This window comes from Mugil cephalus, chromosome 9 (assembly GCF_022458985.1).
Source record: "Mugil cephalus isolate CIBA_MC_2020 chromosome 9, CIBA_Mcephalus_1.1, whole genome shotgun sequence".
NCBI classification, from domain to species: Eukaryota; Metazoa; Chordata; class Actinopteri; order Mugiliformes; family Mugilidae; genus Mugil; species Mugil cephalus.
In genome coordinates this window covers 6,796,858-6,809,568 of record NC_061778.1, presented here as the reverse complement: position 1 = coordinate 6,809,568, position 12,711 = coordinate 6,796,858, and the positions used below count along the sequence as shown (strand labels likewise).

The 12,711-nt window shown below is 42.4% G+C and overlaps 1 protein-coding gene across 1 annotated transcript in view; it reads left to right on the top strand.

Annotated features, from left to right (window-relative positions):
- Positions 1-2,541: 2,541 nt before the first annotated feature.
- The window catches only part of stard13b (StAR-related lipid transfer (START) domain containing 13b), a 58,044-nt gene continuing 47,874 nt past the window's right edge, over positions 2,542-12,711 (top strand). The window contains exons 1-3 of the mRNA XM_047594310.1: positions 2,542-2,754; positions 4,076-5,103; positions 12,013-12,156. Of these exons, the coding sequence (XP_047450266.1) occupies positions 4,210-5,103; positions 12,013-12,156 (1,038 nt within the window). The 5' untranslated portion in view covers positions 2,542-2,754; positions 4,076-4,209. The remainder of the gene's footprint in view (positions 2,755-4,075; positions 5,104-12,012; positions 12,157-12,711) is intronic.

Sequence of the window (12,711 nt, the reverse complement as noted above, 5' to 3'; positions counted from 1 at the left end):
TGGTACATGTCAAATGAAATGAAATCAAACTTTATTTATACATCAGTTTTCATACAAAAACAAATGTAACTCCAAGTGCTTCACTCGAGCAACTCTCACCCTCCGTATATACGCATACAGACACGTAAGCGCACACATACAGAGGCACGCATACGCTCACACCCATAAACACACTAAAGGTCATTAATGAGACATGATGGGGCACTGAGGCTTGAGGCACGGAGGATGCTACCTTTACCTAAGTAACATTCACACGAATGCCTGGTCCAAAAGTTTCCCAGCAGAACATTGTATTGTCAGAATGTTATTCATGTCTCCTGTCTGTGGTTTTAATGTTGTGGCTGATTGGTGTATTTCTTACACTGTAACTGACAACTGCACTACAAAGAGTTTAAAGGGGATTCAAAGTATTTAAAATGATCTGCATAACTACGTAACAAAGAAAAAGACGTATTTTTGGAATTTAAAAAAATGTAGGATATTCACTCAGTCATTTTGTGACTTGCCATTGTTTTATGACTTTCCTGCAAAAATGACATTCAGTCAGCATCATCAGCCACAAACTCACATGCAAACGTGAAACAACTTCAGAGAGAAGCAATCATGGTGGTCATAGTCAATCAAACCCGACTGAGCACAGAGACAGAAGTTGGTTCTTAGCCAGAGTTAATTTATTCATCAAACACCTGAACGCCATGTTTTCTTTTATTCCCCCTCCAGCCCCCGTTCCTCAGGGTGCTGACTTTTACTTCTTTCCCACTTGAAAGCAATGTGTTTTTAATGGAGTGACAAAAAAAGGTTGTGCTTTCTTTCTCTATCTTTTTTTTTTCTCTTTCCCTCAGAGCCAAGGCCAACGGGCGCTGCTGGCTTAGTTTGTGAGAACATCCAGCTGTGTTTGACTCGAAACTGTTTTCCCTCCCACTGGCCTTGGAGAGTTCACCTCCACAGCTCTGGAGGACCTGCTCCTCTGGTCCAGTCCTCTTTATGCTCTCACTCACATGCACCTGCACACTTTTCTTTTCCCAGATAGAACAGACAAACCGCAGCACATTTTCTATGCTCGATAGTTACACCTCAGGTAAATATATATGGTGTTAAATGGGTTAAAATCATATGCTTCAGTTTTAAATTTCATTTAGTAAATTCACTTTTTTTCAAGGAGTTTGATTCTGAATGGGTTCTGCTGCTCCACCTCTATGATTATTGACAAACACCACTTCTTGCGTGCTTGTCATAACCTTTCCGTTCGACAGTAATGGAAACAGATAAGCACGTCAAGGACATCAGGAATGTCACTCCCTCGACAAAAGGTCAGGATACATTAAAAGTCTGCACTCATACGCCTTATCTCACTGGCCAAACATCGGATTTATTGCTGCAGTGTGCTGTGTTGTGTATTCATTATTTAATGTTCCTTGATGTACATGAACACATCGTGCCATAATGCCTCATGAGTCGTGCCTCCAGTAAAGGTCAGCACAAGGCAGACGCAGCCACTGATTGAGGTCTCCATTTACTCAGCGTTAAAAGGAGCGGGGAGGAGGCCGAGGAAAATGAAAAAAGGGAGGAAGCTTTTACACATTGCTGAGGGAAAACCACAGCCACAGGCGGATTTCAAAGTATTTTGTGAATGAGGGAAGTCAGTAGTCAGTCAGAGCTCATCTTCTCCCTCTGGCCAGAGGTCAAACTGAGTCCAAGCGTTGATTTGTGGCTGTGGCTTCTCCACCTCGTTCCTGGTGAGGACATTGAATGAAGGAGCGGATAAATGATTGAAAGAGCACCTCCGCCTGGGGTTATAAAGTCAAGGATAATTTCATTTAGAAATTCTTTTGGTCCAGTCCAGAGGTAGCATAAACAAAACCTCTGTGGCCAATGAGTGAGGCAGAGCTCAGACGAGCCCCTTTTATGTCAGGAGGAGATTCAGCCTCTTGATATGACGCTTGAGCCGACCGCTAACTTCCTTCCAGCCAGTAAAGTTCATGTTTACCATCATGATCACTGCTCCCTTACTTTTGTCTGCATTACTTGGCGCAGCCCACACTTGGAACATGCATGGATATAAAAGAGTGAATCCAGGATTTAAGAATGAAGCATTCCCTGGTTGTTTTCCTTTTCCCTTTTAGACACTAACAAAATGGAAATCAACAAGTGTGATGCAGACTGTGTGGCAACTTAAATCTTGGGGAATCTTTCCGTCTCGGTTCGACATCAAAACTTCTCACAATGTTATCATCTCAATATGCTCCAGTGAATCACACTGCGTTGCAGATTCCCCCTTTGACTTGAAAGCATTCTTGAGCCCGGTGTTTTGAAGCAGCTGGTCACGGCTGTGGTTCATCTTTCACGGTGAAGCCAGCCCTTGTTTGTGAGGTCTGTAAACCCATTTCACCTTGTTGTTTTACAGTGCCAACTACCGCTGCTCCCTCCGCTCCCCGCATCCGCCCCCGTCCCCTTTCTCCTCCCCTTTCCATCGCTCAACAAGTACACATTCTCCCTGCTCTTACGCATATTCTGAATGGTTCAGTCACTGCTAGCTGATCAGTCCTGCAGCCCCCCAGGGAACCACACGAGGAGGAGGAGGAGGAGGAGGGGGGTGATGGCAAGCTTGCCAGCAGAATAGGCCTATGGGAACATAAGTGTGGCTCAGCGAGGGGCTGTGCAACTCTGGTCTTTCAGGAGCCAGCCTTTCTGTTTTGCCATGATCTCAGTGACAGTTTGGGCAACACAGACATCTCCTTTGCCTTTCCACTGCAGGTAGGTTTTTTTTCTTTTCTTTTTTTTCTTAGCTTAATGATGATCAGGTTACGAGATTACGAACAAATGACTGCCATCAGTTTGCTAATGGCAGAGTTTGTATGATATGCTATACTTTGTTTCTGCGTGAGGAGACTTGCTCTGCACCTTTCTGTAGAAAAATTTACAAGCGTTTTTTTTTTTTTTCACTTTTCTAAATAAGTTGTGGTCTTGCCTTGCTAGTCAGCACACAGCCAGTTCATTTTCACTCTGTGACTTCTTCCCTTCATTTAAATCTGTCCTGCATTCAGCTGAGAATAAAGAGACCTCCTTTAGTTAGTGATTTTTAAAAGAGGGGTTTCTTGGAAGGAACCCTAATCGCCCGTACACTTCACATTCTCCACATAGGGAGAGATTTTTTTTTTTTTTTAGTGGAGATGCTATTTTCTCATTACTTATATTTGCTGAATGAAAGCTTACACATGTAGTTTTACTGGATGAAGTATCTTCAGAGCTTGTCCTTGTTTGTGTTTGCTTTATCTGAAAAAGTGCATGTTTGTGTGTGTGTCAAGTGTCTCAAGGCCACGGTGAAGTCACTGCCAACTGCTGCTTTCTCACATAAACGGAGACCCAAGTGTGCAAAATTACACAAGTAGGCTCTCTCTTGTCGTGTAATTAATTTCCAGCAAATCCACTGAAATAACATATGCGGGTTTACGTCAGTGCAATCAAATGTTTTCTTGTGAAAAAAACGTGAGGGTGAAGGACACAGATTGAAAATAGAAATAGTTCCTGGATCACTTGCATTGCTGTTCCACTCGAAAATGTGCTCAGAGGAAAGTCTTCGCGGTTGAACAAGACGTTAATCTCCCGTAGATGCTCAACAATGCAGTTGTTTGTTTTTCTGTGTGTACTTTGGATGTCTCAGACCCGTCTAAGGTGTGCTTTAAAAGAAAGACTTAATGAGGGGGTGAGCGGGATGTTAACCACAGTCGACACAGGGACATCTTCAGCCCTGATGAATGGTGTGGTACGTAGTAAATCACCAGCCGTGGAAGAGCAGTCGGATTCCTCTGTACAGTGATGTCACCACGATCGTGTGTGAAACAGATCCAGACTTGAACAGCCCAGCCTCGGCCAGATGTTGAGTTTAGTTTCACTGCAAACCCTTGGCTGGATGTCACATAGTTGGAGCTCTTTAAAAGCTAGAAGCGTTACATAGCACATGTACGCTGAGACTTACAGAATCACAGGAGACGCTTCGGGAAGTGCGTATCATCTCTGTAAACAATTTTCCTTCCTTGCTTCACAGATTCACATATTTCATTTCTGTCTATTTCAGGTTGTCTGCAGTTTGACTGACCCGCGTGGATTAAGGAAAATAATAATAACAATAATAATGGCCATCCGATATATCAAGCTCAAGTACCTGTGGATTTATGTTTTGAATTATGAGAAACTATAGAATAAAACAAAATGGAGATCCCACCTGTGGATAATCTGCAGGAGCATCAGTCTTGGACAGATTGCAGAGCGCACAAATTGGACTTTTCAACACGGGAGTCATCAATAGAAAGTGCTGCTATCTCAACTAATGGCTCCCCAGTCCACGGAGGGGAGGATTGTCTCCCTAAAGTCCAAAGCTCGTTGTTAGAGCCAGACGAGGACTTACCCAAGCTTAAGAAGACATTTGTTTGCGATTATAAGGACTCTGAATTTGCGGAGGCTGTGTGCTGTCATGAGCCTGAACAAGTCACCCTTGGAGAAGCGTCTCTTCGGTCAAACCAGGACAGCTGTGGTAACTTTTCACCTCCTGCTCCCGCGGTAGACGTTCAGTCAGACCATGTGGCAGAGAATGATCCTGCTCGGACACTGGATTTAAAACGTGAATGTGTAAAAACAGATGACGGAAAGAAGTCGGAGCCCCTCTCGAATGGCTCCAACTTCAACTTCCCCTCCACACCGACCCTTGTGGTCACTGCTGCTGTTACTGAGTCGGACCTGAGAGTCCTGGATCCGCCGCACGTCGTGAAGCACAAACAGAGCTCCATTACCTTCTCGGACTATACCTGTCCCTACAGAGCCAGCGGCTGCGCTTCTGTCAACGAGAGCTCTGACGACGGAGAATCGTCCCAGGAGGGGGAGGACGACGGTCACCACGCCGGCGACGGGGATGACGACGACGACGACTATGACGATGATGTTTTCACAGAGCTCCCTCATGGTAGAGATCTCCTCGTCGGTCAGAGACAGAGGACCGTGAACAAAGATAAACAGTGGACGAAATATTCTGTGAGTTCACAAGCAGCGACTGATCTCACACCGAGCAGCTGTGGTTATGAAGCGGAGGGGGAAGCCAGCAGTAAGGAGGTATGCATCCACAGTTATTCACCGGTGTATCATATGCACAACATCCCTCATTCATATTCTGTCACAGTACTGGGTTCATGCAAGAAAACAAAAATTTAGACCGACCAGGCATAACATTTTGACCTAATATTATTATCCTAATATTGTGTAAGTCTCCCATATGGGTTGAGGGGAGAGGCCTCTAGGTGGGCAGTATGTGTCTCAGTAGCATCCATATGTCACAAGATGGTCAGTGGTATTTACTTCTCCTGTCAGTGGTTTTATTTTTTGACCGACAGGTGCATAGTTACAATGTAAATGCTATTGCACATGTGATAAATAGTTTAATATATTTGTCCTTTAACATTTTTTACATGTGAAATTACATTATTCATAAACTGTAGGAGATGGATTTACCACATTTTATTGTTAATTGTTAAATATGGAATTAACTATTTTAGAATATAAAATGAAGAAGAAGAAGAATAAGGTCACTGTGCAGTTACATTTCAGGATTTGTATTGAGGGGATTATTTCGCTTAGAAGACTCTTTGCCATCATTCCACTGAGATAATGCATAGTTGGTATAAGTGTGCAGGAGTGCACTGATTTCACATTTGTGCTGTTGAAATGTTGCTCCAGGAGGAATGCAAACACCTCCTGCTTTCTTTCCACTCCCTCCGCAGGCAGCAGTGTTTTGACAGAGCCCACGGCGGATCGTATTAGCGCTGAACTTAGCCTTCCATTACTGAAATTTCTCCTCGTCTGACTCCCTTTTCCTCCTGTCTCCTTTCCACATAACTCCTGCCCTGACTCTGTAACCCCCCAACCCCTGTGCTTTATTGCCCCTTTTAAAGTCTATTATGAACATTCATAAATATGTTGTAATCTGTTATATATGAGTTCCGCTGCAGCTGCCTTCTCGCTCATCTGAACGGGGGACCGTCGGTCTTCTCTTGTCCGCTCGTCGCCAGCTTTATGAAGGGGATACTTTCAATGGGTTGTTTTGGAGAAGAGTTGAAGAATGCAGAGAATCCAAGGGAGCCTGTTGTAAATATTATCAAAGGGCAGCGGTAAATGCTTCTTCTCATGCTGTCAGAGCACCAACTCTGTGATCATATGGTAGGGTGTGATTTGAGAATCTGTGAGAACTGTAGTCAAAGCAAAGACAGAAGAGAATCCATTCATTTTATAGCGTTACTTGTGTAGATGTACATAAACTAAGAAAATGTATCTATCAAAAACTTGGAATGACTTAATAATAAATGAATTATTCTCGTCCAAAAGGCACTAAAATATCACTGATCTGATCAGGAATAATCAAACTTTGCAGATTGATTACTTTTAGTTTTAAAATGGATTGATTTGCATTAAAATACTGAAGTGGAAGCACGTTGCCGAAACACATGGATGCAGTTGTTAATATTAACCATATGAGGGCACTATCTGCATAAAGTTTCCACTCTGTGTCACCTCACTTGAGCTCAAATGTGACTAAATGCCCCTAAAAGACACGCGCATTCCTTCACATATTTTTCCTCCTTTGCGCATATGATCCGGGCCCGTGTTCACATGTTTTTAGTTGTTGTTTTTTTTCTTTTGCATCACAGTATCTTAAGAATGTAATTAATTCCTCCAAGTAGCCAGGTAGCCGTTGCCCTTTCGCATGACCGGCTGCTACATTTGGATACCTCCATGGTGATCTCTGGCACTCTCTGTGGGTGGCGTGGACCAGGCACGGAGCCCAGAGCTCTCACACACTTAACTCCTCATTACCATGTCAAAGCCGCTATGTTGGGGTTCACAATGTGGCCAATTTGCGCTGATAAAGTTATAGGCAGCTCACATTTTGCTGTCCCCAGAAGATAACATTAATGCATTTATCTAAAGGACTGACTCATACCAGCTCAGTTGCCATGGCGTGGGGGCTCCGCACAATTGCGAGGGCCGAGCCGAAGCGAAAGGCACGGAGGGATGAATCAAGGGTAGTGTCTCACTTGAGCGTCAAGCCTCCTCTGGAATTTGTCTCATTCTAAAGCAGAAGTGCTCGCATTCCTGTGCAGCACCTTGTGGGGATGTCACTGAAAAGAGACAGTGTGAGTGTGTTCCAGGTTTTGTGCGCTAGAATGGGGCATCTGTTTCTTTGCATTTGTGTTTGTCTGACACCAGGGGTTAATTAGCAGGCCCGCGCGCAAGATGTTCGGCTTCCTTTTCCTACATGTTTGCAGCCATTTGGCTCAGATGTTTTCACTCCATAAATATCTTTTGAAAAGGATAGCTTTTCAGCTCTTTGGTCTGGATCTGAAGACAGCGAGCACCAATGAGTTTATTCTTTTTCTCACAGAAGTTTTATAAGCTTTGGTGCTCGCCTTCACAGGGCCAGCATACCAGTTTTTCAAAAGAATACTCTTTTCAAACTTACTTCATAACAGCCTTTCAGTCTGACTTAAGTGTTGCGCCACATATTTTTCACGCAAACCACACATTTTGAAATTGCAAAAACCACAAATCATTGATAAATGAGCATTTTATTCAAGTGTTACACATCCAAAGACACTGCTTACAGAAAAGAGCACTTTAATTTGCATGTTGAAACCTATGTATAATTAATTATAACAATTTATATTGTTATTTATATTCATGTTCCGTCTGAAAAAGACCCCGAAGGATCAATTACAGAATGGGCTGTAAAATATTAAATAAAAGCTATAGTGTGGGACTTTCACATATCAATCATTACATTCAAGCTTTTCCCAAACGCATTGGAGATCAGCACGGGGTCAACCATTGTGACTTAATAGTGGAAAACCCCATGAAGTGTTCAAGAAACGTTTCTTATGCTGCGGATATAAATAGAAACTCTGTGCTCAGAGGAAGTAGCATTATAATCGTCCCGAAAAAGAAGAGGTCCACGGGGAGGACGAATGCCAGATAACAATACCAGCTTTTTAAAGTCTGTTATGCAACAGCTGCGTATCCTGCTACAGATATTTTACAAATACCAAGAGCAGGAAGGTGACATCTGTGTCTGTCCTCCGTCACTTCTGTTTCTGCAGAGTTCTCCAACAACAAGGAAAACCCAACTAGCCAGCATTAATCATTATTATGTCTGTCATATTACTCAACAACCCCAGTGCTAACCCTGGAAAGTGCGCTGTTTCATAATCAAACTGGATTTATGGCACATTTGTTGCGGTCACTCTTGTTTCCAGGCTGCTTTTGCTGAGCTCTGATCCCATAAGTTGATCCATGGACAGTCCCCGTGTGACTCCATATTCTGTGACTCATCAGGAGCGAGTCGTCGGCATGTGTTACGTGTGTTTGTGTAATTCCTCTCACTGCCAGATAGGGGAGACAAATGTTCTGCAGTTTGTCTTTAATTCACTTCTCAACCCGATCCAACACATGAATGGTTGCGCAGTTTACATCTGTATGTCTTCCATGACTGACTTTTATAAATAGGAACAGGAGAGTATCCTGCCTGTAATCTGGGGAATATCTCGGAAAAGACTCAAACAGTGACTGCAGGACTATTTGGATTGGGAATCTTACATCAACAAGGAAGTTCCAGGGAAGATTAATCTGCATTATTCCTGTTTCAGGAGTGGCCACTGGGTGAGTCACTGCAGGACATAAGTTTGTGATGTCTGGTTTGTGTTTGCTGGATTTCAGTAAGCATGAGAAGCAGACAGAGGATTGAGCCATCTAAATGCGCTGAGCCAGTGTCAAACATTTTACATTCCCTGGACAGTGCCGTGCTTTAAAACACAGACACGGCAGAGGAGGAGAAGCTTTATTTTTTCCTCTTGGTGACCCTGGGGTGTTCCCTTGGGCCTCAGGGGTCAGCGGAGGATTGGCCAGATTTAGGTCATTCCTCTGGGATTGAGTGGAGAGAGGCACTTTCTCCCAGTGCTGGGACGGTCAGCTGACCCTGGGTGGTCAGCAGGCCCGGGTGGTGTCTGGTGTCTGATCTCTGAATTCCTCACGATTTAGGGAGAATGCCACATAAGATATGTTTCTGAGTTACTTAATTTTTAATAAGATTCAGATGTGTTTTATTGTTGGCAGCTTGTGGGAAGCCGAAAGCACTTGTACAAAGGAATACCACCAGCATATTTCCTTATACCATAATTATTAGGTATTTAGAGACATATGTAACCAAAGATTGTTAGGATTTCTTTCACAGAGACATTTCTTAAAATAGCCCACAGGGTCAGCCTGTTTTCGTTTGTTTTCTTTTGTTGTTTTTTTGTATATTTCTAGTCAAACCACAGTGACTGAGCGAAAATGCTAAAACAAGAATCATATTTGTTTCCAAACTCGAAAAAAAAAATGTCTATCAAACCCCATGCAACCCAAACCGCACCCTGTCCGAGACACTGTGGGGCTTTCCCATCAGAAGATCAAGTGACAAATGACTTCAATGAAATGTTTGTGCACTGGTAGGATTTTAACATTATTGAATAATTACTTGATTCTGACAGAAGGCTCTGTCACATGCTAAGTTTTAATTAATTCAGGAAATTAATTCATAGGTTTCTTGAGCGGTTGATGATGAGACTCAAAAAGTTTTCTGTGTTGTTTTCCACCAAAAAAAATCCAAAACTGAATATCGGTCGTGCCTGAATGGGCCCCATGATGACCAAGGATTAGAATGAAAGTAGACTTGAACACAGAGATTATATGTCCACTGTGTCATGCTTCCAATACATATTTGGAGCATTTACTCGACAGTTGAGGTTGATTGCATAAATTAAATCATAAATTAACAAAAACACTCTTCTTTGTTAAACTGAGATTGGCACTAACTGATCTAAAGTTATTCTGTTCTCCTTACTGGTACACAGTCTTTTTACAGCACTTTGTTCCTACGTAACTATGAACTTTTCAACAATCCACACGAGAAATCTCCCACAAATTTGACCACTCGAGCCCGAGAGGCTAAATCATCCTGTAACGTGTTGTAGTGTAGTAGAGTAGCTGCAATTGTAGTTATCACATGTGTCTTGTCTACATATTATGTGGCACAGTATGACCTGGAGAAACAGTATTTCACACCTCTGTATGTTTTAATTAGCATATTGTGGAAATGACAATAAACACGACTTAAATCTTGAATCTAATAAACCCTCCACAGTGTTGCATTTGATCTTCTCCAGGACTGCATGGTGGCATATCTTTCATTCTGCTCAGGTTACAGAACAACAATGACAATTTATGATTTGGTGACCGAAGTCCATCCTGCTGATTTACGAGGCCGGCCCTCCAGATCCTTAAGACACAGCTCCTGTCTGCGTGAGGATGGTCTATTTATATACGCCGCGTGTCTGGGGAGTAGTGAAAGTCCGCGCAGGGTATTCCATCACGCTCCGTATGGCACACATGTCTGGACCCTCCTCCTTTGCTCTTTCACCCCGAGACACAGTTGAGGAGATCACATTTCCATGTGTGGCAGCACATCGGTGCACGGATGTAGCATCTGCAATTTACAAGATGCTTTTTTTGGGGTTGTCTGTAGCGCTTGTTGAGTTTAGGGCTGTCTGGTAAACTGACAGATGCTCTCACCGTACCTGAAAGCTTCCATGTGTTAAAAAGTGTGGCAAAGTTAAAAACAATTATCCAAATTTTGTCACTTTCATCTTAGGTTGGAAAAACAGATTAACCATCTATTTAATTTTTATGTAATTAACTGCAATCTCCCCCTTGTGGAGCAAATAAAGTTTTTCTATTCTATTCTATTCTATTCTATTCTATTCTACAGAGGGTCTGCACGTGACGTCACCGCAAGCGAAATCTCCATGGTTACGGCCAAATTTTAGTAGCAGTTTAGTTGGACGTAGAGATTAGCATCATTAATTTTAATCATAGGCTTTAATAGCGTCGAAGTTGTAAAATTAATTTAATTAAAAAATGCGAACAGCTGCTTTGCGATTAACTGTATCAACAGATATGATATGAAAAGTAGAGTTATATTTTTACATATATCTCCGACCGTCAAAAAAAGAGAGAAGTAAATGGATCACTGCCTTAACATTACTAAGAAACAACTGGGATCTAGGCACCGAAACTTGGTGTTGTGGCTCACATTTAGTGTCAGGTAATATTAATTTATACTATATTTTTTGATGAAGTCAAAGTAAGTTACTTATAACGTTACGTTCTGGAGGGCTGTAAGATAAATTTGTCCATGTTGTTATTTTGGCGTAGTTACGGACAATAAACGGAATATCTGTGACAGCTCCTCGTCATCCTTTTAACGTCTAACGTTACTTAGCTCTTAGCGTTAGCATCTTTTATTTAGCTACATTTATCATAACTGAAATGACCTAAAACTAACTTAAACTAACTGAAACAGGGGCTAATCTGTTTCGTATGGATCATTGTCGAGTCAAATTGTCCTTAATTTTTTATTTTTTTATTTACTGCTACATTTCACAATGTTTTTGTCAGTCAGAGGGGCGTGGCCGCGGGCGACAGTGACGTCATTGCATATCCTCTATTAAGTATTAGCATATACAGTGTACTTTATTTATTTATTCGTTTTTTTTATCTCAGATGTTTATATTTTTGTGTTAATCTACTCTGTATGTGCTGCACATTTGGCAGAATTGACAATAAACCAGATTTTAGCTTTTAAAATCAATCAATGCCCTTTCATTAAATTTGACAATTTCAGAAATTTTAAGGAAAATTTAAAGCAAACAATAATACAATAAAATAAGAAGACAAACAAAGTGACACAGAATAACTGTGTCCAAAATGTACCAATTTTCCAAATAACTTTGTTTAACAAATTAAACCAATAGGATGACACAAGACCAAAAACTGTATTTAATGGCTTGATATTGGCTCATTCTCAAACATCAGCATTACATAACAGCAGGAATGTCTCGTCTCCTCTTATCTGAGTGCTTCCCTGATTACCCGCAGGAGTCTCCGCAGGTCAAGTCTCCCTGGTCTGAGTCAATGAGCCAGCTGATGAGGAAACTGGATCAGCTCAATCTGGACATAGAGGAGGCTCTGAGCGCGGGCTCGTCGCCCTCCGACACGCCCTGCACCACCCGCAGGAAACAGGTGAGGGTGCGCTCACATAACTTCATAGCTGCACTGTTTTGTACACACGGAATAAACTGTACGTGTTATAAAGCAGCATATGGACTGCAGCACTTCCACCTTCAGCATGCCTATGGTATGTGCACCGTCACGGTTGGTAGTGTACACATTCCTGTGACGCGTATGCCGCATACTTGGTCATGCTTTTTTAAACTTCCCTTAAATCAATTTAGTTTGCTCTGTTGAGAGAAAATCCAAGTGGATTATTCGGACCTGTAAGTGACAGGTGTTCAGATTTTTATTGTGGTGTTGTAGGGTCACATTCAAACGAGATCTTTCAAAGCAATGGTAACCCATAAACCCGGCCTGTGAACAGAGACACTGTGTAGTGTGTCGTTCTTTTGTGTGAGCTGTGTGGCCCGTGAGATGTGGGAATACAGTTTGCGACACTGTGAGCTTTGTCGGGGCCGTCTTGAAGTATGTGTCTGTGCCTCTCGGTCTGTCTTATGATGTAGGTCCGCAGCTCTTAGATGTGATACTGGAGTCTATAGTGCTTTAGCCCGCTCATAATGGTGC